The sequence below is a fragment of the Stegostoma tigrinum genome, chromosome 20 (assembly GCF_030684315.1).
Source record: "Stegostoma tigrinum isolate sSteTig4 chromosome 20, sSteTig4.hap1, whole genome shotgun sequence".
NCBI classification, from domain to species: Eukaryota; Metazoa; Chordata; class Chondrichthyes; order Orectolobiformes; family Stegostomatidae; genus Stegostoma; species Stegostoma tigrinum.
In genome coordinates this window covers 8,977,391-9,005,104 of record NC_081373.1, presented here as the reverse complement: position 1 = coordinate 9,005,104, position 27,714 = coordinate 8,977,391, and the positions used below count along the sequence as shown (strand labels likewise).

Below are 27,714 nucleotides of genomic sequence, written 5' to 3'. Positions count from 1 at the left end.
AACTGTTTGTTGAGGTCAGATGGGACCTTTTACCATATTTGAGAAGAGAAGGAGATAAAAGGTAACTGAGAAAAACTCAATATCGGTCACTGGAAAGTTGTTAGAGAATGTTATAAAAGATAGAGATTTGTAAAATCATGAGAAGCATGAATAGCCAAGGTCTTTTTCCCAGGTAGGAGAGTCCAAAACTAGTGGGCATAGGTTTAAGGTGAGAGGGGAAAGGTATGGATGGGACCAAAGGGGCAACTTCTTAGTGCAGATTGTGATGTGTGTATAGAATGAGCTACCAGAGGAAGTGGTTGAGGCTTGTACAATTGTAGCATTTAAAGAGCATCTGGATCGGTACATGGATAGCTAGGGTTTAGAGGAATGTGAGCCACATGCTGGCAAAGGGGACTTGGTTAATTTAGGATATCTGGTCAGCATGTATGAGTTGGACCGAAAGGTCTGTTTCTGTGCTGTACAGCTCTATGACTGTATCACATAATAGACCATTTACATAAGAAGAAGGATGAATCCAACTCAGCCACTTTACCACCCTGTCAGTTTACTCTTGATCATCAGTAAAGTGATAGAAGGTGTCATCAACAGTGTTATCAAGCAGCACTTGCTCAGGAACAACCTGCTCACTGAAACTCAGCTTGGATTCTGCCAGGGCTACTCAGCTGTTGACTCACTACAGCCCAGGTTCAAATATCGATAAAGAGCTGAATTCCACATAAGGTGAGAGTGACAGCCTGTGACATCAAGGCCGCATTTAACAGTGTGTGGATTCAAGGAGTCCTAGCAAAACTGGAATCAGTTGGTATCGGGGCAATTTCTCAGGTGGTTGGAGTCAAACTTGACACCTAGGAAGGTGGTCCAGGTTGTTGGAGGTCAGTCATCTCAGCTGCAGAACATCTCTGCGCAGTTCTTCAGGGTAGTATCCAAGGCCCAACCATTTGCAACTGCTTCATCAATGACCATCCCTCCATCATAATGTCAGAAGTGGGGATGTTCGCTGATGATTGCACAGTGTTCAGCACTGTTCGTGACTCCTCAGATACTGAAGCAGGCCATGTCCACATGCAACAAGATCTGGACAATATCCAGGTTGGGCTAACAAGTGGCAAGTAACATTCATGCCACAGAAATGCCAGGCTATGACCATCACCAGTAAGAGACAATCTAACCACCCCAGCCCCATGACATTCATTGGTGTTACCATCATTGAACCCCCACTATCAACATTCTGGGGATTATCAATAATCAGAAACTCAACTGGACTTACAACATAAACACCGTGGCTACAAGATCAGGTCAGGGCCTATGAGTACTGCAATCAGTAACTCACATCTGGACACATCAAAACCAGTCCCGCCATCTACAAGGCACAAGTCAAGAGTGTGGTTGAACACTTCCCATTTTCCTGCATGAGTGCATTCCAACAACACTCAAGAAGCTTGTCGCCATCCAGGTCAAAACAGCCGGCTTCATTGGCACAACATCCACAAGCATCCATTCCCTCCTCCGCTGACACTTGGTAGTAGCAGCAGTGTATGCGGTGTACAAGATGGCACCGCAGAAAATCATCAAAGATCCTCAGACAATACCATCCAAACCCATGACAACTTCCGTCTAGAAGAACAAGGGCAGCAGATACATGGGAACCTTCAAGGTCCCCCTCAAGCCACTCACCATCCTGACTTGGAAATATATCGCTGTTCCTCCAAAGTCACTTAGTCAAAATTCTGGAACTCCCTCCCTAACGACATGGTGGATCAACCCACAACAGGTGAACTGCAGTAGTTCAAGAAAGCTCACCACCACCTTCTCAAGGACAACTAGGGAGAGGCAATAAACGCTGGCCAGCCAGTGATGCCAACATCCCACAAAAAATGAATAAAAAGGAAGGAAAAAAAATGGCAATGCATGATGTAATCAAGCAGAGTCAGCCTGGCTTCATGAAGGGGAAGACATGGCTTTAAAATGTAATACAATTCTTTTGAGGAGGTAAATAAAGAGACAGAATAGTAGATGGTTAAATGGTTGAATTTTCAAGAAAACATTGGTTAAAGTATTATGCATAAGACTACTTAATAAGATAAGAAACCACGGTGTTGCAGGTAGCATATTAGCATGGATAGAGGTTTGGTTAATTATGAGAAGACATAGAGTTGAGAAATGGGGCCATTTTCAAGATGGCGACAGCAGCAGCCCAGTTTGGAATAATTTGAGAAACACACATACAAACAACATTACTAAAAGTTAACTGTCCTTGTATTCTTTCTTTGAAGGTTGGGGAGTGCCTCAATTAAGATGATTAATGACGAGAAATAATTTTATTTATGGCAATGCCCAAAATAAGAGACCGTAACCTTAGAACTGGACTATTCAGGGATAAAGTGTAGGAGAATCCTAACTCTAACCCAAATATAAAATAAAATTTTAAAACTAGGTCATCTGAGAATAAATGATTTGTGCTTTAAGGGATAAGTACTAAGGCAGATATAGTACTTACTGGAGTAACAGTCAACCTTGTATAAAGGTAAGCCCCTGAATGTTGACTAAAAAATCCAATCTCATCCTTTTGCCACCAAAATCAAATTTGCCCTGTTGCATATCTGTTCATTTGAAGGCAGCTGTACAGCTCATTATGCCTGTGCAGAATAATAAAAATGCTTTTCAGTTCTTTTGCACTTACTTTGGGGTTGAGTCGACAAGAATTATACTTTTTTTTTCTCAGAATCAACCAGTAGTGAGAGGTGACAATAATCAAATAATTGTCAAGGTATTTCAATGGATTGAATGTGTTCAGATGCCGTTTTAAATCTACATTTTTTTAATATGTCAAAAGATTACATGTAGTGGTAAAGATCCAGTAATTCCACATTCTCAATATGCTTTATTAGTCTGATGGGATTTTTTTAAAATTCCAAGCACTTGTCTTATTTCCAGACTCTTACATTTCTCATTGTTGGTTGCACATCCTCAATTTACCATCTGCCCATTCAAAATTCTGCAGCCCTTGATTCTACTCTACATAATCTTGCTTGTCCACCAACCCATCATCTTCCACTTCTTTTTAAACTTTATTATGTTAATTCTAAGTTCATCAATTTTGGATGTAACATTTTCATCATGACTGAATGCATTTGTAACTTCAGCCCTCTCTGTCTCTGTGAATTCCTCTCGCTAAATAAGTGTTCCTCCTACCCTCAAACGCTCTTCTTCAGATTCTTTGCATAACCTTAATTAGTTGTGCATCCAACACTTCAGTCTTATGCTCAGGAATTTTTTTTCTCCACTGTGCTCCACCTCACTATCTGTCTTAAAGGTCATACTTGTGATTAATTACTTCTTTATTCTGATGCTACGCTTTCCTTTCACTTGGCATCTTTTTTCATGCATCTGTAGTGCTTTAGGACTTATGCACCTTTGAAAAAGAGTTCTTCTGTTTGTTCATTCCTAGGAAATGATTATCATCGTCAAGGTCAGAATCATTGCTAGGTTTTAAAAGTTAGTTGCAACAATTGTATTATTACGTGAATACTTGTGTGAAAGTGTGAATAATTCCATTATCGAAAGAAATTGTACTGTGGAAGTCCCGCATTGCAGTTTCTATTTCCATCATTTTATAAGATTTAGAATTCAAAAGAAGTGTTGGGTTTAAATGACTGCTCAATCAGAAACGTTACATTTCCTGACCTTGCACTCCTACCGGGGATACTTGGAGCCAACTTGATAATTCAGACATTTAGTGTTGGCTTATCCCCATAAAAGAATCTTCAATATCATTGCGCATGCTTGCTGTTTGACTCTGTGGTGTTGTGTAATTTGTAATGGCCTGGAGAAATGTTAAGCTACTGATGAGGAAAAGATTCTGCAAAAATTATACTTTAATTTCTGATAAATTTGCCTTGGACTCTAGGATCCTGTAGTGCAGTGTGAAGAGAATTATGCATTTCTTTTCCTTTTCCTTGTCCGTTGTTTTTAGATGAACGAATTGGGAACCTGTGCATTGTGGCCAAGGACAGTGACAATGTGACAAGGATTCGCTCTCAAATGGAGAAGATTGCCCGGACTATTTGGTCAAATCCGCCAGCTCACGGGGCTCTAGTTGTAATGAGGACCCTGAGTAACCCACAGCTTTTAGCTGAATGGTGAGAGATTGCTGATTTGACAAATGATTTAAAGATACATTATGTAATAGCGATCCTTAATCCTTCTTAAGCAACAAGAGTATGATCAGCTGTTCTGAAACAAAAAACACATTTTAAACCCAGAAGTAATTCCAAAATTTTGAACTTCTGTTGACTGAAGTCCCCGTATAACCCACACACCCCTAAACATTACGGGCAATTTAGCATGGCCGATCCACCTAGCCTGCACATCTTTGGACTGTGGGAGGAAACCGGAGCACCCGGAGGAAACCCACGCAGACACGGGGAGAATGTGCAAACTCCACACAGCCAGTTGCCCGAGTCTGGAATTGAACTCGGGTCCCCAGCGCTGCGAGGCTGCAGTGCTAACCACTGAGCCACCGTGCCGCCCCATGATGGGTGAGCCCAGGACATCGATGCAGAAGATAAGACTAAAGCACCTGTAACAATCTTCAGCCAGAGATTCTGAGCAAGCGATCCAACAAGGCTCCCTTCCAAAGGTTTCCAACATCACAATGTCAGTCGTCAATTCTATTCACTCCAGGTGACATCAGCAAATAGCTGAAGGCATTGGATACTACAAAGGCTTTGAGTTACCTTCCTATCAGTCCATTCTTGATCATGAGTAAAATGGTGGAAGGCATCATCCTTTTTGGTAGCACTTATATAACCTGACCACTGATGCTCAGTCTGAGTTCTGAAAGGGCTACTTGGCTGCTGACCTCACTACAGTCTGAACTCTGTAGCGGAGGTGAAAGTGACAGAGAAAACACACCCTTTGGCCTAACTGGTCTGCACTGAGCAGATGTCTTAAACTATTCTACTATTTGCCAGTCCAGCCCATATCCTTCTGAACCCTTCCTATTCATGTACCCATCCAGATGCCTTTTAAATGTTGTGATTTTATCTGCCTCCTGCACCTCCTCTGGCAGCTTGTTCCATACACACACCACCCTCTGCATGAAAAAGTTGTCCCTCTGGTCCCTTTTAAAGCTTTCCCCTCTCACCTTAAACCTATGTCCTCTAATTTTGGACTCCCCTACACTGGGAAAAAGACCTTGACTATTCACCTTGTCCATGCCCCTCATGATTTTACACATCTCTTTAAGGCCACCCCTTAGCCTCTGATGCTCCAGGGACAAAAGTGTCAGCCTATTCAGCTTCTTCCAATAGCTCAAGCATTCCAAACCTGGCAATGTCTTTATAAACCTTTCCTGAACCCTGTCAAGTTTAACAATGTCTTTCCTATAGCAGGGAGACCAGAATTCAATGCAGTATTCTAAAAGTGGCTTCACCAATGTCTGGTATAGCCACAACATGATGCCCCAACTCCTGTACTCAACGTACTGAGCAACGAACTAACTGCTGTTGACATCGAAAGTGGCATCAAGGAAACATAGTAAATTTACAATCCCTAGGAATGCAGGGAAATCTAGCATAAAGGAAGATGGTTCTAGTTATTGGACATCCAAGCATGTCCATTGAGAACATTCCTGCAGCAGTTTCTTAAGGTGGTGTCTTTGGTACAACCATCTTCAGCTGCTTCATGAATTATCTCTCCATTATAGGCTCAGAAGTGAGGATGTTTACTGATCTTGATGCAGTGATCAGTACTCCTCAGATCCTGAAGCAGTGCCTGTCCAAATGTAGCAAGACTTGTAGACAATAACCATGTTTGGGCTGAAAATAGCAAGTAACATTCATGGCACAACATCTCTACAAGAGAGAGACTAACCATTTCTCTTTGCTATTCAGTGGTACCAGTACCACTTATCAGCATACTGGGGGAATACCATTGACCAGAAACTCAAGTGGACTAGCCATATAAATACTGTGGCTACAAGAGCAGAACAGCGATTAGAAATCCTGTTGCAGGTAATACACCTCCTGACTCCCCAGAGCCTGCCTGTTATCTACAATGCACAATTCGAGAGTGTGCAGGAATGCACCCCACTTGCCTGTATGAGTGCAGCTCTTGCAACACTATAGAAACTTGACAGCATCAAGGACAAAGCACATCCTCAAATATTCTCTACCTTCACTACCAACAATCAAGAGTAGAGCAGACCTTCTATAGGTTGAACTGCAAATATAATCAAGGCTGTTCAGACAGCACCTTCCAATTTCATAGCCACTACCATCTGGAAGAGCAAGGGCAGTAGTTATCATCAACTGCGAGCTCTCCTCTAAGCCATTCACCATTTTGCTTTGGAAATATATTGTCATTTCCCTTACGCCCAGCCACATTTCAGACGCTTCTATCAGATCGCCTGTTGGAACCACCAGGGAATCTCTTCAAGTCCCAACTTCTCCATCCTATCCTCATAACTAAAGTGTCTCATCAATGGAACAATTCTTGTAAATCTCTTCTGTACTCTCTCCAGTGCATTGGCATCTTCCTGTAGTGTTATGCACATAGCTGTACACCGTACTGTGGCTTTTGATGCGTGATCTGGATCTGGAATGAGCTGGTTGGAGGTGTGGGTGAGCTTTGTTCCGTTGAGCATTCAAGAGGACAAATGCTTTTTACAAGTGCATCACCTCCTTGCTCATTAAACCATACTTACAGTATTTTTGATAACTCTGTGGTCTTCATATTGTAGAAGGTGAACCTTTTAAATTCATTCAGGGGATGAGGGCATCATTGCCCATTCCTAATGGCAGTTAAGAGTCAACCTGCTGTGGATCTGAAATCACATACAGGCCAGTCCAGGTAGGTGAACCAGATAGGTTTTTCTGACAATCAGCAATGGTTTCATATCGTCATTGAACTCTTAATTCTAGGTTTTTATTGAATTCAAATTCGACCATCTGCCATTGCAAGAATCGAACCCAGGTCCCCTGAATGTTACCAGGGTCTCTGTACCAAGACTCCAACAGTAATACCACCAAACTGCCATCTCCTCCAAAAGTTTAGGTACTGGACATCTGAAGGCACAATTACCAATGGTGGAATGATAGAAATGAAATGTGAAAAAGGCCAGAATTTTCTAACTGCATATCATGAAAGAGCTTGCCCTTTCCACACTATATATTGAACTCTGATAAGTCCTTATTGCACGATGTCTGAGCTATCAGCACAGAGCTTCCAGCTGCACTACTTTGTCCTCTCTAATTGAAAGCAAATTTGGCCTTTTTAAAAAGTACACAACACAAGACTTAAGGAACCAGAATAGTTGGACCTATTTTTGCTGGTTTCAGTTTTGCTTCCCTTCCTATTATGATGTGAGCTGTCATGTACTTAGCCTTGGTGTTTTTGGTTGTGATGGCTTACATGATGCATTCTGATTAGCATTTATCAGTGCCAGTGCAGCAGCTTAGCTTAATTTTGTTTATAACAATACACATTTTTACCAGGTGTTTTTTAAAATATATCATCCTCTACTCAGTTGTATATTTACACCATACTTTGTTTTTGCTTTTGCTGTTTCCTCTGATTCTCCGTCAGGTCCTTTTGTATTCTCAATAATAAGTTGATTTGGAGGCAAGTGCTTGAATAAATTCTTGCATTACTTGCAGACCATTGTTGCTTCCCTCTCTGTGTTCCATCATTTCCACAAACAGGACTTGTAGACTTTGCTTCCAAAGTAGTTACCCTTCTGTGTCCCTTACTACAGCTACGTGTGCATTTTCACAGCTACACAATGACCTAGGGAGATTTGTATCCTGTTTACCAGCTTAAATTGTGGTGATTTTACAGGTATGTATTAAGTGAAGCACAGTTCATGCTAATGCTCGCTGCTGCATTTCACTGAAAGTGCACGAGCTGAAAGTAGTGTCGAAACCCTTTAATGTAGGATATGAACATTAATTGTCAGCACTTCTGTCCACCATAGTTGAAGTCAACTAACTCTGCTGAGCAGGGGTTTATTATCACATCAGGCACCCGATCCATTGTAGTAAATTACTTCATTAATATTCTCTACCTGCTATCTCTTCTCCCCACCATCCCCTCCCCAGGAAAGGTAACGTGAAGTCTATGGCTGACCGTGTTTTACTGATGAGAGCACAGTTGAAAGAGAAGTTGCAGAAACTGGGAACCCCGGGCACTTGGGACCATCTCACCCAGCAAATTGGAATGTTCAGCTTCACAGGACTTGATCGTATGTACAGAGATTAATGGAAATCTGTCTATACTGTTGCCTGATCAGAAAAAGGCTCTGAGGTTGCATTTCTTTTAAATATGTGTTTGATGTTTTATGGAGATTAGCCAACCACAGGTTAAGTTCCTGCAGTAGTTGTGCAGCAGGTGCCACGCAATGGGAGGGTAATACCAGCAGTTGGAGTGATGACTGTGCTTAATATCTGCGGACACAGTTTGGTCAAGAGTGTTATGAATTCTAAAGGAAGTCCAAAGCAGCAATGTGTTGCCAATCCGCAACACAGTGGGTGGAATCTTTCGCCCCAAGTGATACAAAGATTGGAGGCGGGATGAGCATTTTATTAGACAGGGGATGGTATTGCACCCAAACCCTGCCAATTTCTCACCTCTGCCAGAATTGTTTGTAAAATCATAGGTTCCCACAGTGTGGAAGCAAGCTATTTGGCCATTGGGTCTGCGCCCGGACCACCCCCCCCCCCCCCCATACCCTATCCCTGTAACGCTGCATTTCCCCAAGGCTAATCCACCTAACCTGCACATCCCTGGGCAATTTATATGGCCAATCCACTTACCCCACACATCTTTGGACTGTGGCAGGAAACCAGAGCACCTGAAAGAAATCCACACAGACACAGTGAGAATGTGCAAACTCCGGACATGTGTTCAAGATTGAAATTGAATCCGGGTTCCTGGCTCTGTGAGGCAGCAGTTCTAATCATTGAGCCACCATTTTATTAATTTGCAGGATGAGAGGGCATCGCTGGTCATACAGCATTTATTGCCCATCCCTGATTGCCCAGAGGGCAGTTAAAAGTCAACCACATTGCTGTGGGTCTGGAGTAGGCCAGACCAGATGAGGATGGCAGTTTCCTTCCCTGAACGACATTAGTGAACCAGATGGGTTTTTCCGACAATCGACAATGGAATCACGGCCATTATTAGATTCTTAATTCCAGATATTTATTGAATTCAAATTCCACCATCTCCCATGGTGGGATTCAAACCTGGGTCCCCAGAACATTATCTGGGTCTCTGGATTAACAGTTCAGCAACAATCCCACTAGGACATCGCCTCCCTGATCACTGGGCAGAATGACTCATAGTTGAGCACCTTGTCCTACTGCCAGTTGACAGCCTTAAATGGCCAATTAAGGATGACTTGAGGGCTTCAGCCCATAGCCATCAGGATTGATCTTACCACAGCTGGGCAAGCGGTGCCTACAACAGCTGCTACCCTGCAGGCAGCTTGTTACTTCTGGTCTGGGAGGCTCTTGAATGTGAATGTCTTATTGAGGAAATTAATACCAAGCAATGTGTGACCACTGAGACCTGTCTCTTGCATCTGACCTATCATCACGCCTTCGTCCCATATCCAGTAGAGAATTCTGGACAAACTGAGGGAGGTTTTTAATTTAGATGGTTAAGAAATGACTTAATTGAACTTTTCAAGATATTAAGGGGTACAAATAGGATGCAGTGAGAAATATTTACATTGGCTAGGGAATGTAAAAATGGGGAATAATTAAAAAGTTAAAAACAAAATATTAAAGAATGATATTAGCAAATGCTTTGCCACATAAAGAGTGATTTTTTTGGAACTCTTCTAGAATTGTCAGCTGACTCTAGATCCATTGTCAATTTTAGATCTGACTCCAATTGAGTTATTTCGGCCGTAGATATTAAGGGAAATGGAACAAAGAAGCGTAAATAGAGTTGAGACTTAAATCACCTATGATCTCGTTGAATGGCACAAGTGGCTCAAGGGACGCAATGCTCTGCTCCAATCCCTGTGCACCTATGAGAGTGGTTAGAAATGTGGACCTTTCTGGAAAATGCCTTCAAAAGGAAGGTGAATAGACAGGAGGGTGTAGAAATAGAAGGGGTAGACCTTTTGGGCATTTCTGTGCCGTAAGTACTTTGTAATACTTTTGGGTGCTATGTTTCAGAATACCACTGTAGTTAAAACAATATATATGATACTTGATTAGGAATAACTGAGGTGATGTCAAGCTTCTCAATTTCAGAATTAAAGCACTAATCTCGTCACATACAAATTTATAACTTTAGTTCAGACTAAGCAGAATCACAAACCAGGTACTGATCTCATGTTTAACATTTTGCAAAATCCCTTGTTTACTTTCAGGAATCAGGGAAATGATATCTTCACTAGAATGAACAGCAGCTTGAAAATTGAATTAAGTAGAAGGCTTAATCAGAAAGAAATTAACATGGTGCTTGCCATGGCTGATTGTTGGCATAGTCTGCTGCCAGTTGGACAGAGACTGTGGTTTCAAGTTGCACTAAACAGTTCCTTTATATAAACCATTGTGCATCTTCTGCTGATACACCAGCAAAGGAGGTTGGCGTTGCTCATGTCAAGGTTGCATGTCTGGAACTGGAAGACTGGCATCTACTCTGTTGTTGTGTTCCAGGAATCCTTGCCACCCACATTCCCCTTGCCACTTTGTTTACTGTTTTTAAAGAGGCAGGTTTTAAAGGCCATTTCAAGCTTCAGAAAAGTGCAAAAGTTAATCAGACACTGCACTGCAGTATTGAGGGAGAACTCTGTTTCAAGTGATGCATTATTTCAGATGGACTTAAACGATCCCTTCATATTGTTTTAAAGTAGATAAGTTATGGAATGAAGAAACATTTCCCCTAGTGCATTTCTGGTCAGTATTTAACTTTCACCCAATTCTCAGTCTTCTGTTCATGGAACCTTGTGTAAAACTTGATTGCTACCTTACCTACTTTAGATACTACACTTCAAAAGTGTTAATTGCCTGTAAAGTGATCTGTGGAAAGAAAGCAGGGTTAATGTTTCGAGTCCTGTGACCCTTCTTCAGAACCTTCATTTCGTTTTTTGCAATAGAAATTAGTTTGGCCTATCTTTTAGATTTACAACTTGAGAATTGAGCTTTTCTTTTGGACTCCGAACAAATACCTTTATCGCTTTTAATAGTGCCAAGTATTGAAAGTTGAACTCCCAGAGTTAGTGAGGAATAATTTTCCTAGGTTTGCTAAAGATTTTTCACTGAAGGTGGATTATAAAGAAAACAACATATGCGTCCTCCAGCATGGAGTGCTTGAGATCCTAGCAAGTGCCAAGTGTCTGCTATAGTTTAAGACTGTGGGATCTTCAGCTGTTCCCAATTCATGTGACAGATACTGAGAGTTGTCCATTCTTCCTTTAATGCACCTGGCAAATAGCTTGGAAATTTTTGCAGATTTTCATTGCAGCATTTATTGCCGGCAGCTGCAGTGTTTGCACAAACCATTACAAAATCCGCCCAGGGTCGTCTCTGTTTATTGTCAGTTTAATTGTGTTGAAAGCTCTGGGCAGCCAAAGAGTTCCTACAAAGACCTTCAATAATGTTCTTGCCAAAGCATCTGTCGTGCAGGAGTCTCTGAATAACTGAGGTCTTGCTAGATGTTTCTCTCAAAGCATGCGGGATTCAGCTTCATTTCTTTCTTAACAAAAAAAAAGCTATCTTTTCAAATGCTGTTGTGGGATATTAGCATATTAAATAAATTTATTAATTATGGTATTTGGGTATCGTCAGCTAGGCCAACATGGATTGCTCATCCTTCATTTTCAATCACATTGTTCTGAGTTTGGACTCATATGATGGACTCAGGTAAGGATGGCAGATTTCCTTCCCTGGGGACATTAGTGACCCAGATGTTTTGTTTTACAACACTTTTATCCAGCTTCTTTATTGAATTCAGATATCACTGTCTGCCAATGTGGGATTCAAGCCCATGACTATAGAACATTAACCTGTGGTTCTGAGTGACTGGTCAAATGTATTATCACTATTCGCTCACCTCTGATTCAGATGATGGACAGGTTTGGGTCAAAGTGGGTGAAGTTTCTTGCATGACATTAGCATCCAGGAACTAACCGTTTGTCCTTTGGTGAGGGGACATGTTAACTTCCGCTGTCCTTACCTGCCTGCTTGGTTGTGAGGGTGCCAGGTTGGACAAGGTCAAAAATCTAATGACACCAAGTTATAGTCCAGCGGTTTATTTGAAAACACTAGCTTTCAGAGTATTGCTCCTTCCTCAGCTATAGTGAGAGACGAGGTATCAAGACAATTTATAAGTAAAAGATCGAAGGATCATACAAGTGATGCGAATGTATTAAATAAACCTAAAATGGCTGGCCCACTCCCTCTTGTTATATCTTTAATCGGTTAGAAAGGAGGCGCAGGTTTTGATTGATTAAAATGCAAATCCCTGAATTTTTTTCAAGCCACTGCCTCAAGATAACTAAAGCTTTTATCAGTGTGTACAAGAGGTGGCATCTCAGGTCAGTCATTTAGGTGTGAGGCCTTGTTTAGAACATAGAACATAGAACAGTACAGCACAGAACAGGCCCTTCAGCCCACAATGTTGTGCCGACCATTGATCCTCATGTATGCACCCTCAAATTTCTGTGACCATATACATGTCCAGCAGTCTCTTAAATGACCCCAATGACCTTGCTTCCACAACTGCTGCTGGCAACGCATTCCATGCTCTCACAACTCTCTGCGTAAAGAACCTGCCTCTGACATCCCCTCTATACTTTCCTCCAACCAGCTTAAAACTATGACCCCTCGTGCTAGCCATTTCTGCCCTGGGAAATAGTCTCTGGCTATCAACTCTATCTATGCCTCTCATTATCTTGTATACCTCAATTAGGTCCCCTCTCCTCCTCCTTTTCTCCAATGAAAAGAGACCGAGCTCAGTCAACCTCTCTTCATAAGATAAGCCCTCCAGTCCAGGCAGCATCCTGGTAAACCTCCTCTGAACCCTCTCCAAAGCATCCACATCTTTCCTATAATAGGGCGCCCAGAACTGGACGCAGTATTCCAAGTGCGGTCTAACCAAAGTTTTATAGAGCTGCAACAAGATCTCACGACTCTTAAACTCAATCCCCCTGTTAATGAAAGCCAAAACACCATATGCTTTCTTAACAACCCTGTCCACTTGGGTGGCCATTTTAAGGGATCTATGTATCTGCACACCAAGATCCCTCTGTTCCTCCACGCTGCCAAGAATCCTATCCTTAATCCTGTACTCAGCTTTCAAATTCGACCTTCCAAAATGCATCACCTCGCATTTATCCAGGTTGAACTCCATCTGCCACCTCTCAGCCCATCTCTGCATCCTGTCAATGTCCCGCTGCAGCCTACAACAGCCCTCTACACTGTCAACGACACCTCCGACCTTTGTGTCGTCTGCAAACTTGCTGACCCATCCTTCAATTCCCTCGTCCAAGTCATTAATAAAAATTACAAACAGTAGAGGCCCAAGGACAGAGCCCTGTGGAACTCCACTCACCACTGACTTCCAGGCAGAATATTTTCCTTCTACTACCACTCGCTGTCTTCTGTTGGCCAGCCAATTCTGTATCCAAGCAGCTAAGTTCCCCTGTATCCCATTCCTCCTGACTTTCTGAATGAGCCTACCATGGGGAACCTTATCAAATGCCTTAGGATCTGTCTGTGTTTGAATATGGAGTCAGACTAGTTTTATTTCCAAAGCAGGAATATATAAAATGCCCCATTGACTGACTGTGTCTACAGAATGTGTGCTCTTTGAACCACATAGAATGTATCTGCAAATACAAATCTGCAAATGCACATTCTCTCTGTAAATTTGTGTGTGCGTGTGTGTGTGTGTGTGTAAGTGTACAGTATGATGGGGTAACTTGTAGTGTAACATGAACCCAAGGTCGTGGTTGAGGCTGTCCTCATGGGTACCGAAGTCGGCTGTTAGTGTCTGCTTAGCAACTCCGCGTTGTTGTGTATCCCAAAGTTCTCCTTGGAGGATGTTTACCCGAAGATCCGAGGCCGAATGCCCTTGCTGCTGAATTTACCTGCTTGGAGGGGTGATGGTGTTCCCGTGCATCTGTTGCTCATGTCCATCTAGCTGTTAGCACTTACATGTTTGGAAAGAATTTTTCAAGGAGGCTTCATAAGTTGCTGCACTAGATCCTGTGGATTGAGTACATTGCTACAGTGTTGCCGATGGTGAAGAGAACGAATGTTTAAAGTAGTGGATAGGGTGTTGATCAAGTATACTGCTTTGTTCTGGCTGATTTTAAGCTATTCTGTGGCTTTCATTCCAGGCAAGTGGGGAGCATACCATCACGTTTCTGACTTGTCCCTTGTAGACGGTGAATAGCTTTGGAGGGTCAGGAAGTAAATTACTTGCTGCAGTATTCTCAGCCTCTGATCTGTACTCATAATCAGAAAGTATTTCAATGGTTTGTTCAGTTAAATTTCTAGTCAGTAGTAATCTCCAAATGCTGGGCGTTGTAATGCTGTTGAATGTCAAGGGAAGATAACTAGCTTCTTTTGTTGGCGATGGTCATTGCCTGGCACTTGTAAGCAGTGCTTAAATATTCAGCAGCTGTCCAACTGTTGTAGATTAACTTGGGCTTCCACATATTCTGAGAAATTGTGAATGGAATTGTTGCAGAGGATGCACTTGTCTTTATGGCAGCCCCTTAAAGGTTCCAATGTTTGGAATTCTTGATTTTAAACCAAACAGTCTCTGTTTTAGTAGTACTGAATTTGATCCCATAATCTGTTGACATTGTCCAGTAACTATGTGGATTCATTGCAGTGTTTCACTGCTATGCTGCACAGGATATGAAAGTATTCAACAGAAGAGCTGTCAGAAGAGCATTCTTTTAATAGGCCATTTCCATGATTTTATTTTTGATTTTAAAAGGAAACTCTGCTTAAGATCCAGTATCCTAGGTTTTAAACAACTTTCGTGTTGGTGTATAGTTGCATCTAAATTGTCACCCGTTTCCATCAGCACTTTGCGAAGAACTGCACTTGCTGTCTTGATTGCAGCAATATGACATGAGCCCAGTTGTCTGCAGCAAACTGCTGGCTTGTGATGCCGTTGAAGTACCACTGCATTTTCAATGGGAATGTAGGTGGAATTACTTTTTTGAAAAGACACACTTCAGTGATGGTGTGCTTTCAAATTGAATGTTTGACCCTTTGTCCAAAATATCAGGGTAACTACATCAGTTCTGGAGAGGCCTGGTTAGACTGGATGCGGAGAAGATGTTTCCAAGGGTAGGAGTGACTAGGATTAGAGGGCATAGCTTCAAAGTGAAGGGGTGACCCTTTAGAACTGAGATGAGGAGGAGTATCTTCAGCCAGAGGGTGGTGAATGTGTGGAATTCATTGCTGCAGAGGCTAATGGAGGGCAAGTCATTGAGTCTATTTAAGACAGTGATACGTTCTTGATTAATAAGGGGCTCAAAGGTTACCTGGAGAAGACAGGAGGATGGAATTCAGAAACATATCAGCCATGATTGAATGGTGGAGCAAACTTGATGGGCCAAATGGCTTAATTCTGCCTCTATATCTTATGGTCTACCAAAAACCCCACATCAGGAGATATACACTGGGGGTAGCACCATAACATTAGCCCAAGTCCATATCACAACTCTCCATCAAATTGTATGATTCATGAAATTTCTTTAGGAATAAAAGTTAGTACACTTTTCCCAAGCTTTGTTCATTGAAAGCTTTTATCTGAAACTTTGACTTTCTGTTCTTGGATATTGATTGACCTGTTTTCACTTGCCATTTAAACCTTCCTGATTTCACTGTTGTGAAGTGGCTGTTAATTGTTAATGTCCCAGTGCAGTGCATAGAATGTTTCTGCTTTTCAGGTGAGACATTAAACTAAAAGAGTCAGTGCTTTCTTCTGCTCAGCGGGCTGTTACAGGTCCTGTGACACTATTCATAGCCATGAAGTTCCCTTAGTATCTTGGCTAGATTCCTACCTCCAGTAACAGTGCCAAAAACTGATTGTGCTCGTTCATCTTATTTTCTGTTTGCAGAATCTCACTGTGCATAAAGTGACACAAACTACCTTTGGCTCTGTTTGTGATTGGAGTTCAGCAGTAACTCATTCCACTTGAAATGATTTGAGACTTCCTGAAGATGTGCTGGGGACCGATTAAGCGCACAGTTTGCACATTGCTTTCCTTCACCACACACCTACCTGCAGCTATTAATCATCCTTTACAACATCATGATGTATAAAATTGTTTAATGTTGTGGGAAACTTTCTGATTTATTAATTTTAATCATAAAAAGGGTAGACCTCCATAGCTTTGGTGCAAGTGTCCTCACCAAAAGCTGAAGTGCGTCCGAAGTGTTGGTACAGTGGGGGTTCCCCTTGTCAGCACACTTCATTCACAGCTACAATGGGTTTTCTATAGATCCCATTAAATTTGGTTTCACTCTTTCAGACCTTTTTAATATGAAACAACTGCACTAATTGATCTATATCCCTTTGTCCAGCAAGAATATATCATACGTTACTTAAAGCAGTAATGCCATCCAGCTGTGCCGCCTGTGCGTGTTGTTTTGGATAGTTGTAGATTCACAAAGGACCCAAGAATTAAATATTTAAAAAAAACAAGGAAGAGAAAAAAACTGCATCATATTTTTATTAATGGGAAGCAGACTGTTTGGCTTAGCAAAGGATCTTATGCAATTTGAGAGTCTGTTGAGAGCGTCTGTTTTGGTGCCCTGAAGGAGTCAATTAGATGTACACATAACATACCACCAGGGTCTTTTGACGGCTGCCAAGCAGTGTCTCCTCCTATTTATAGAAATACCCCAGGTATCCGATAGTCACGTTGAGAAATCCACTTCAGATTTGCAATAGATAGGTGACCTTTCAGAATTGAGCTATTTTGTGTCTAGCTAGATGATGAGCCAGTGCCCCTGGATCCTGACACACGGAGCTCATGCAAATGTTGGCGATTTCAAAATAACCTGTTGGATTTGTTAAAGCAGGACACTGGGGAAAACTTCACCTTTGTGATGAAGGTCTTCCGAGGGGCTGCTTTCAGCAAGCTTCATTGTTTAATATGACGTTGACATGGACTCTCTTTCTTTCTCTCTAACACTCTCTCTCTCTCTCTCTCTCTCTCACTGTCTCTCTTTCTAACTAGCTTCGTTTTTCTCTTTCGTAATGTTTCTCTCTCTCATTGAACAAAATGCCAAAGAACTGCATATTATGGAAATCAGAAGCAAAACACAAATTGCAGGAAAAGCTCAGCTGGTCTGGCAGCATCTGTGGAGAGAAAGCAGAGTTAACATTTTGAGTCCAGTGACTCTTCTTCAGAAGTGATTGTAGCTAGGAGAAGGTCTCTGTTTTGGTTTCTCTTCCACATTGTCTCTCTGCCTGTCTTGCATGCTGTTCTTCTGTCTGCCCCCACCCTCTCTCTCTACCCCCTCTCACTCTCCCTCTCTGTCTGCCTGTCTCTCTCCCTCTCTTTCTCCTTCTCTACCTTTCTCCATTGTCTCTCTTTCTCACACTCTGTTTTTCTCTCTCTCACTCACACCCTGTCTCTACCCCCTCTTCCTCTCTTCTGTGTGCTGTCTCCTTTTTTCAGCCTTTTTTCACCTCCAAATTCCAATATTTTGGATATGGCAGTTTTAAACACTTAAGTTAACCATAGTTTTTATTCCAGGGTATTGGTATCTTAGTTATCTTTAAAATATCCTTTTCATGAACAATGCTCGACCTGTTTGCTGGTTTAAAAAAATGCCAGTGACTGTTTTCATTATTTTGTTTGTTTGACACAGCCTTTGTCCAGTACATTAAGCAAATGGTTGCTCATCACCCGTAACACTGGATGTGAGATCATTTGACCATGAGGGTTTTGAAGCGGAGTCCAGTACTGCCCCGGTCATATGTTCCCATGAGATGTGCAATAAATGTCACCTGGGGCAGAATCAGGAATGAAAGGTCTCACTGTTGCTGCATTGTCCCTGTCACCTTTTCCTCTGTTTTGTGCTTGCATTTTGTTCATTTTTTGCTTAGTTGTTCTTGTGTTTGCTCTTCCTCATATTCTTGTTCTCTCCTTTGTCTCTCTTGCGCTCTTCCTAAATATTTATTTTTTAAAATGTAGACTTTATTGTTTGGAAGTTCTTACTAAACAAAAGTTTTGCCCAAATAGTTGAGTTCACCCTCCCCACATACCTGGGGGAGAGATCCCAAGATTCTCGACAGCAGATGTATATTCCCACTACGTTTTTGATGTGTGGTTTTGACTTTACATTTTTCTGAAGAGGAAAAATTAAAGCAATAATATGGTACTGTACTTTGTTAGTCTGTATTCTTGTGCATAGAAATCCTGTTTTGGGAACTGAAAAACTCCTTTAATGCCTTGTTAACCATGATCCACGTTAGAGCAGGTCCAAAATTTGTGCCCTCCTTGGTCTAAAAGGCAGATGACAACACTAAACATAGGAGCAGTGTTTGGTCATTTGACCCTACGAGCTTGCTTTACCGGTCACTATGATCATGTCTGATCATTAAACTCAGTATCTTGTTTCTGCATTCTCCCCGTATCTTTTGATTCCTTTAGCCCTAATAATTATGTCTAACTCCTTGAAATGTTTTGGCTTCAATTCAATGTTTTGGCCTCGACCACTTTCTGTGACATTCAGTTCCACAGGTCCACCACATCTCAGTGAAGAAATTTCTCCTCATCTCAGTCCTAACTGATCTACTCAGTATCCTTTGTCTGTGAACCCTGGTTGTGACTGGTTATCTAGAACATCCTTCTTGCGATAACCCTGTCTAGTCCTGTTAGAATTTTATAGATTTTCATGAGATCCCCTATTCTTCTAAACTCCATTGAATATAGTTGAACCGATCCAGTCAATTTTCATAGGTCTGCCATGTTATCATTCTGGTAAATCTTTGTGGCACACGTCCCATAGCTAGAACATCCTTCCTTCAATAAAGAGACCAAAACTACACACAGTACTCCAAGTATGATCTTGCCAAGGCCCTGTACAATTGTAGCAGCAAAGCCTGCTCCTGTACTTAAATCCTGTTGCTATGAAGACCAGTATACAATTTGACTTCACTGTCTGCTGCTGTTCCCCCTTTTCCAATCTATGGCCATTCAGATAAATTGCCTTCCTGTTTTTGCTACCAAAGTGGGTAACCTCACATTTATACACATTACATTTCATTTGTCATGCATTTGGTCACTCACTCAACTTGTCCAAACCACATCTGCATCTTTGCATCCTCCTCGCAGTTCATCTTCCCACCCAGTTTTGTGTCATCTGAAAACTTTTTATGTTTTGTTTCCCTCATCCAAATTATTAATATATTTTGTGAATAGCTGGGGCCTAAGCCCTGATTCCATGTATCTCACTAGTCGCTGGCTTCCATTTGGACAATTACCTGTTTATTCCTAATCTTTGTTTCCTATCTGCCAATCAGATTTTTATTGATTTTTGTCAATACACTACCCCTGATTCCACATGCTTTAATTTTTATATGGGTCCTTATGTGGGACCTTATCAAAAGCATTCTGAAAGTCCAAGTAAACTATATCCAGTGCCTCTCCCTTATCACCGTTACTAATTACACCCTCAAAGTATTTGAGCAAATTTGCGAAGCATTATTAGCTTTTCTTAAATCCATGCTGACTCTGTCTATTCTTGATACTGTTTTCCAAGTGCTCTGCTTTTAGATCTTTTATAATGGACTGCAACATTTCCCTTTTATTGGTGTCAAGCTAACTGGTCTAAAATTCCATGTTCTCTCTCCATCACCTTTTTAAAATAGTATTTAAATAGTAAACAGTATATTTGCTGTTTGCATGACAGAGATAGAGAAAGTTTACCTTTTAAAGGCAGTAATTAAATAATCAAACATTTTGATGAAAGGTTTAAAAAAATGTGCATAGGCCATACCTTTTCATAATTCAAAATCTCCACCACCAATAAATTATATTTGGAGTGTAGTTATTCTTATTATGGAAGCAAACCTACTGAACAATTTACACTTTAGCATGACGGTCTGATAAACTAAAGGAAATGAACAACTAAGGGATAAATAGTGGACAAGCCATCCTCTGTCTTCTTTTAACCTTGCAATAGTGTTTAATTGCATTTTTCAGCATTGGTGATTTCAAATCAAAAGTTCTCAGTTCACCAGGCCCCTTTTAAATCTATGAAAAATCTACCAGTTACTAGTGTTGAAAAGACATGCTTTGGCAGAGCAGACTGGGCTGGAGGTTTCTGTGCTGAACCAGTCTTTGCAGCAAGTCCTTGAATATAAGCCCCATCTGGTCATGTGTTTGTGCTCGTATCTCACTCTGAAGAATTTTCAAAGATCTTTAGCCTTCACAAGTTGGAACATTCAGCACTTCTGTTTCTAAACGTAATTTTCATAGAATTCTGGATGTTAGTTGGCTAAAGCTGCTGCTTTAATCTGAAAATTTAGCACTTGAGTAGTTCTTGTAAATGGATTTTATTCTCTTAATATCATATTTTTGTTTACTTTCGGTATGAGGGCTCCCTTCTAACACTTGGATGTGAAAAAATAGTGAACTCTTGAGAGTTGTTCATCTGCAGAATTTTCTTGCCCAGAAAATAGTGGAGGCTGGAAGATTGAATTTATTCAAGGTTGAATTTCACTTTGGTAGAGAAGTGAGCCAGAAGCTAAAGGGAACAGGTGACAAAAGGGTTCAGACCATAACCAGATGAACTACGATCCGAATAAACGGCAGAGCAGGCTTAAAGATTCAAATGGCCTAATACTGCTCCTAAGTCCTATGTTTCTGTCTAGGCTACTCTTTCATTGATAGAAGTGGTCAATTCTGTACCACACACCCTAATTATTACCTTGATAATAAAATGTGAGGCTGGATGAACACAGCAGGCCCAGCAGCATCTCAGGAGCACAAAAGCTGACGTTTCGGGCCTAGACCCTTCATCAGAGAGGGGGATGGGGTGAGTGTTCTGGAATAAATAGGGAGAGAGGGGGAGGCGGACCGAAGATGGAGAGAAAAGAAGATAGGTGGAGAGGAGAGTATAGGTGGGGAGGTAGGGAGGGGATAGGTCAGTCCAGGGAAGACGGACAGGTCAAGAAGGTGGGATGAGGTTAGTAGGTAGGAGATGGAGGTGCGGCTTGGGGTGGGAGGAAGGGATGGGTGAGAGGAAGGACAGGTTAGGGAGGCAGAGACAGGCTGGACTGGTTTTGGGGTGCAGCGGGTGGAAGGGAAGAGCTTGGCTGGTTGTGTGGTGCAGTGGGGGGAGGGGACGAACTGGGCTGGTTTTGGGATGCAGTGGGGGAAGGGGAGATTTTGAAGCTGGTGAAGTCCACATTGATACCATTGGGCTGCAGGGTTCCCAAGCGGAATATGAGTTGCTGTTCCTGCAACCTTCGGGTGGCACCATTGCGGCACTGCACGAGGCCCATGGTGGACATGTCATCTAAAGAATGGGAGGGGGAGTGGAAATGGTTTGCGACTGGGAGGTGCAGTTGTTTATTGCGAACCGAGCAGAGGTGTTCTGCAAAGCGGTCCCCAAGCCTCCGCTTGGTTTCCCCAATGTAGAGGAAGCCACACTGGGTACAATGGACACAGTATACCACATTGGCAGATGTGCAGGTGAACCTCTGCTTAATATGGAAAGTCATCTTGGGGCCTGGGATAGGGGTGAGGGAGGAGGTGTGGGGGCAAGTGTAGCATCTCCTGCGGTTGCAGGGGAAGGTGCCAGGTGTGGTGGGGTTGGAGGGCAGTGTGGAGCGAACAAGGGAGTCACGGAGAGAGTGGTCTCTCCGGAAAGCATACAAGGGTGGGGATGGAAAAATGTCTTGGGTGGTGGGGTCGGATTGTAGATGGCGGAAGTGTCGGAGGATGATGAGTTGTATCCGGAGGTTGGTGGGGTGGTGTGTGAGAACGAGGGGGATCCTCTTTGAGATCACTCTCTCCGTTACTCCCTTGTTCACTCCACACTGCCCTCCAACCCCACCACACCTGTCACCTTCCCCTGCAACCGCAGGAAGTGCTACACTTGCCCCCACACCTCCTCCCTCACCCCTATCCCAGGCCCCAAGATGACTTTGCATATTAAGCAGAGGTTCACCTGCACATCTGCCAATGTGGTATACTGTATCCATTGTACCCGGTGTGGCTCCCTCTACATTGGGGAAACCAAGCGGAGGCTTGGTGACCGCTTTGCAGAACACCTCCGCTCGGTTCGCAATAAACAACTGCACCTCCCAGTCGCAAACCATTTCCACTCCCCCTCCCATTCTTTAGATGACATGTCCATCATGGGCCTCCTGCAGTGCCACAATGATGCCACCCGAAGGTTGCAGGAACAGCAACTCATATTCTGCTTGGGAACCCTGCAGCCCAATGGTATCAATGTGGATTTCACCAGCTTCAAAATCTCCCCTTCCCCCACTGCATCCCAAAACCAGCCCAGTTCATCCCCACCCCCCATTGCACCGCACAACCAGCCCAGCTCTTCCCCTCCACCCACTGCATCCCAAAACCAGTCCAACCTGTCTCTTCTTCCCTAACCTGTTCTTCCTCTCACCCATCCCTTCCTCCCACCCCAAGCCGCACCTCCATTTCCTACCTACTAACCTCATCGCACCTCCTTGACCTGTCTGTCTTCACTGGACTGACCTATCCCCTCCCTACCTCCCCAACTATACTCTACTCTCCACCTATCTTCTTTTCTCTCCATCTTTGGTCCGCCTCCGACTCTCTCCCTATTTATTCCAGAACCCTCACCCCATCCCCCTCTCTGATGAAGGGTTTAGGCCCGAAACGTCAGCTTTTGTGCTCCTGAGATGCTGCTGGGCCTGCTGTGTTCATCCAGCCTCACATTTTATTATCTTGGATTCTCCAGCATCTGCAGTTCCCATTATCTCTTATTATTACCTTGATTGGGAAGGCAGCTGCTTTCTGCTGTGTAATTGTCCCAACGTGAAACTGCGTGCGTCATCCAGCATATCTTGTGAAAGGTAACTAGCTGCAGGTCTGGGGACGTCTGTCAATGTCTGTGCCAGGCTTACCATTGACCAAGCAGGGGAAAGCAAACATTGTTCATTGAAAGGTATTCTGCTGATTTTTTTTCTTTTATTTTGCTTTAAAATCTCCCCCTTTCAAATATTTCCCTGGAGACTTCAGATCTGACATCTAATCCAAAAGATGATACCACCTGCATTGCCACAATGAAGTCTTGCCCTAGACTCTTTCTATGTCAAGTCATACCTTTGATTTAAGAAAATGATTAATGCTGCTGCCAGAGGACAGGAGAGAGGGATTCCACTGAAATTCTTGTTGAAACTGCATGGTGTGAAAACATAAATTGAAGCCAATTCCATGGTCTTTTTTATACTAGCTTTCTGAAAGATTTATAGGAAGTTTTGTTTCTCCAAATTAACTGGTGATGTCTGGTTTCTGAGACACGATTAAACTGTTTATAAGCAGTGTCTAAGTAACAGAAATGACTGAGCAAATGACAAACATCCTGATAAACAGATTCTGATCCTTTCCCTGTTTCCTCTGTTTTGATTTTCAGCTTCCCAAGTTGATTATATGACAAAGAAGAAGCATATCTATCTCATGGCCAGTGGCCGCATCAACATGTGTGGCCTAACCTCTGGAAACTTGGACTACGTGGCAGAATCCATTCATGAAGCAGTGAAGAGCAGCCAGTGCCAGTAATCTCACTCACTTGACATTGTGACCACTGATGCAGCTTGCTTGTAGATGTGATTTTTTGTGTGTGTGTGTCTGTGTGGGTGGGGGCAGTGGAGTATTTCTTTGGCTTTTTGGATTCCCCTGATTGCCTCCCTCCACCGTCCTCTGCCTGATCTAGGAAGTTAATTGGCAAAGTGAAGCCCTGGAATTGGGATATAATAAAATCGTCAAGAGATACTCAGTATTTGAGCTTTACTTCTTGGCTCAGTATCTTATCTGATTTTATTCTTGCAGTTACACTTATAGTTAAAATAAATTATAGATACGTTTATGAATGTGTGTCAAATGATGCCTTTGGATTTTAACAGAAGTGAACAATTCATGCCTGGTCACATCTCTTTCTTTCGTTCTTTCTTTCTTTCTTTCTTTCTGTCTGTCGTTCTTTCTTTCGTTCTTTCTTTCTTTCGTTCTTTCTTTCATTCTTTCTTTCATTCTTTCGTTCTTTCTTTCTTTCTTTCTTTCTTTCTTTCGTTCTTTCTTTCTTTCTTTCTTTCTCTCTCGCTCTCGCTCTCTCTCTCTCTGTCCCCCCCCCCTCTCTCCCTCTCTTTCTCTCTCTGTGTTCTTCCCCCACTTCCTTCCTGTATGTTTACACCATGCCTGGCTTGTTAAAAAGCCAGCTCCTGCATCAGTTATCTTCACGTTCTGTATCTACATTATTCCTCTGTATTTCTATAAGTGTGTAATAGGACACTTGGGTTTAAGTAAATGGAGATTTTCTGTATAAAGGTGCAAGAGCCATGTTGAACCAGTGGACCCTGGGTTACAGTGATGCACCTTAAAAATCTTAAAAATTCTCCATTGAGGTGAATAGTCTGAGTTACTGAACAATCTACAATGTGATCCATTTGTGAAAATGCATAATTCAGACTAAGGTTTCTATAATCATGTGAAAGCACCCACAGACAAACTCTGATGCTTGATACAAAGCAATAACTTGAATCTGTATGAAGGAACTTCCACTCTTCCCTTCCCAAATGATTTGATCCAGAGCAGAAAGCCTACTGTGTGTACCTTTGGCTAAACTTTCAGTTGTTTTGATTGGACAAGTAACTGCAAATGTAATACTTTGTAGAAAAACAACTGGTCACTTCATGTCTTTGTATATGTAACTTTTTTTTAACCTTAAAATCCTTCCTAAGGGCAGCTTCATGATCAAAAATAACTCCTTTTCTAAGTAAACAAACTCCCTAGTAAAAGATCCCAACAAAATATGATGTTCTGATTTCTGTTTCCATGGTTTTGCCTTAGAAAAGAAAGGTGTTTTCTTTTTATTAAAAGTCTAGACTTGTGATATTTCACAAATGTTACCACAGGAGCAGTATCAAGATGGAGGATGGGTGGGAGGAGGTATGATGTTCAAAGGAAACAATGATCAGGTATTGAGCAGATGTTTGAGGACATTAGTCCATAATCTACTTTTTGCTAGCTGTAAAGCCGGGCTTCCAGTATAGGCAGAGTGGCCCCAAATGAGCCATGACCTGCAAGGCAGCAATGGCTAAAGCAGAGCTCTACCTTCTCACAGGGTGTCTCTCCCATCCTGTTCCCTTTACATCAACTTGCCCCTACAAACCCCGTCTCTCTCAGTTTTCACACAAGGGTTGCAACAATGTTCAGGCCTCATAAAAGGTTCAATGAGAAAATGTATGGTAAGTAGTGAATGTGGGCTATGTACATTAGGTTGCATCTGAAAGACATGATTCTAACAATAATTATTAGACAACAACTTTATCCAAAAAGCCGTCCACTTAAAAGAATAACATTAGTGACAAGTATGGAACATCTGATAGCATAAATAATTTTCAAGAATCATCTGCTGATCAAATTATAAGTACGCTGAAATTGTCCAGTTGTGAGCATTTAGAATAAACCAATTTTCAGTTACTGGTCCAATCTTGGCCAAAACGAGGGCTTGGCCCATGCAAGGAGAGCAGAACTGTTCCACCCAGATGAGCTCTTTTGGAGATGACTGGCTAAAGAGATAGTCCTTACAAATCTTTCTCCAAGTTTTCCAATAGAAGCAAAACTCAGAAGGGGACAAATATTAGTAGCAATTTCAGTTTTGTTCTCTTGTATGGATGAGGTGTCAGAATTGTAGCGTACTAATGAGACCAGGCAGAGCACTAAATAGGCTCCAATCTCAGCATAGTAATTAGTGTGGACTGAGAGACTGATAGAGTATCAATCTGTACCAACATTTTCCATGACACTAATTTATATAATAGCAGTGAGAGTATTAAACTAATTGATAACTATCAGATATCCTTGTCATTTTGCGTATTAATCATACAGACTGTAGGTAATAATATTTCAAGACTGGTGACTGTTGTCTGGAATATAATATTTGCTTGCAGTTTCTGGTCCTCTTCCCTATGATGCACTTTAAAATCTGTAACTGTTGACTAGTAATGATACTGAGACTTATTAAGCAGAAGATAGCAGGCAGTGGTAATACCAAATAAGATTTTGATCTTATGATTATTTAACAGCTAATGAATGTAACCAGGTTCTGGTTGACTCCATACTATATTTCCATCCAGTTGCTATAGGGAAGACTGTTTATCATGTTGACTATAATTTCTGTGCAGTAACACCTTTCCAATAATGATTAAGTTAGAAATTATGACCCTTTGGTTGGTGTTGAGAAGAGAAAATTTTACGTCCTCTGTTATTTGCTGGTGGCCACCTGATTAAATCTTCAGTCAGTCATTTAATTGATTTTTGGCATTTGGTGATTAACTGAATTGCTGTAAATCAAAAAGAAGTGCTTTAGTGATTCAGTTCCATTATGTATGCTGCTATCAGCTTCTGAATGAATGTCCATTAAAATACTGTATGGAATATATATGTGTGGATAATTGACAAATTCATCTAATGTATAAGATGTAACTGGTCACATCAAAAACAATACAATATTAAAAAAAACATAAAACTTGTTCTGTTTACTTATTTTGGGGCATTGGGCAATGCTGGCAAAGCTGTAATTATTGTCTGTTTATCAAGACACTGGTGATACTGCAGGTTTGACCAATCGGTCAACAGGCAGAAGGCAAAATTTGGGAATTATGGCACCCTGGGATTGCAGGGAGTGGGGTACTGCAAAGATCAGGGTTGGGACCTAACTGCTAACAATCTATGTCAATGATTGGGAAATGGTGACCGAGTGTAATGTTTGCAATTATGCAAGACATAGTGGGAATGTAGATTGTGAGGAGGATGCAAAGATTCTTCAAGGGGATTTGAGCTTGGCATAGCAGACGGAATATACTGTGCATAAGTATGTAAAGTTCTAAACTTTGGTAGGAGGAACAAAGGTACAGAATAATGGATAGTCCATTTATAACCGAGATGAGGAATTTCTTCAGGGTGCTGTCTCTGAAATTCTCTATCCTTAAGGGCTACGTACAATCTGTCATTTTAAAACAAGAGATTAATTGGTTGTTAGTTATTAATGACACAGGAATGTGGGAATGTTGTGAAAATTTCTGCACTTTTCTGTATCTAAATATCTCTCACTTCCACCTGTTGGCTGAGGCCAAGGAAAGCCAAGCTGTAACATCATTGCTCCTGAATGTTAACAAAACCAGTTAATACTCAGTGGAGAACAACCAAAAAGATAATTTGCTCAAATTGTATGTTCTCATGACTGAGATACGGCAGGAAAATTTACTAACAACCAATTTGTCCTCAAAACCAGGTGAGACAAACCAGAAAGTCAAGGACCCAGTTTCAGAGGGTGGAGCAGAGTCGTGGGTCTTGGAGTTTGGAGATGAGAAATAATGGTTTTGAATGCGGAGCTGAAGTCAATAAATAAGAATCTTACGTAGTTTTCCTTGTTATTCAGATGTTTCCTTACCCAAATAACCATTTCGCCAATAGATTGTCACAAAACAGCTTCTATCTTT

At 41.8% G+C, this 27,714-nt stretch overlaps 1 protein-coding gene across 1 annotated transcript in view; it reads left to right on the top strand.

Annotated features, from left to right (window-relative positions):
- The window catches only part of got1 (glutamic-oxaloacetic transaminase 1, soluble), a 57,426-nt gene extending 30,682 nt beyond the window's left edge, over positions 1-26,744 (top strand). Inside the window, exons 7-9 of the mRNA XM_059652976.1 lie at positions 3,977-4,142; positions 8,103-8,245; positions 23,631-26,744. Coding sequence (XP_059508959.1) covers positions 3,977-4,142; positions 8,103-8,245; positions 23,631-23,776 — 455 coding nt within the window. The 3' untranslated portion in view covers positions 23,777-26,744. The remainder of the gene's footprint in view (positions 1-3,976; positions 4,143-8,102; positions 8,246-23,630) is intronic.
- The last annotated feature ends 970 nt before the right edge of the window (positions 26,745-27,714 follow it).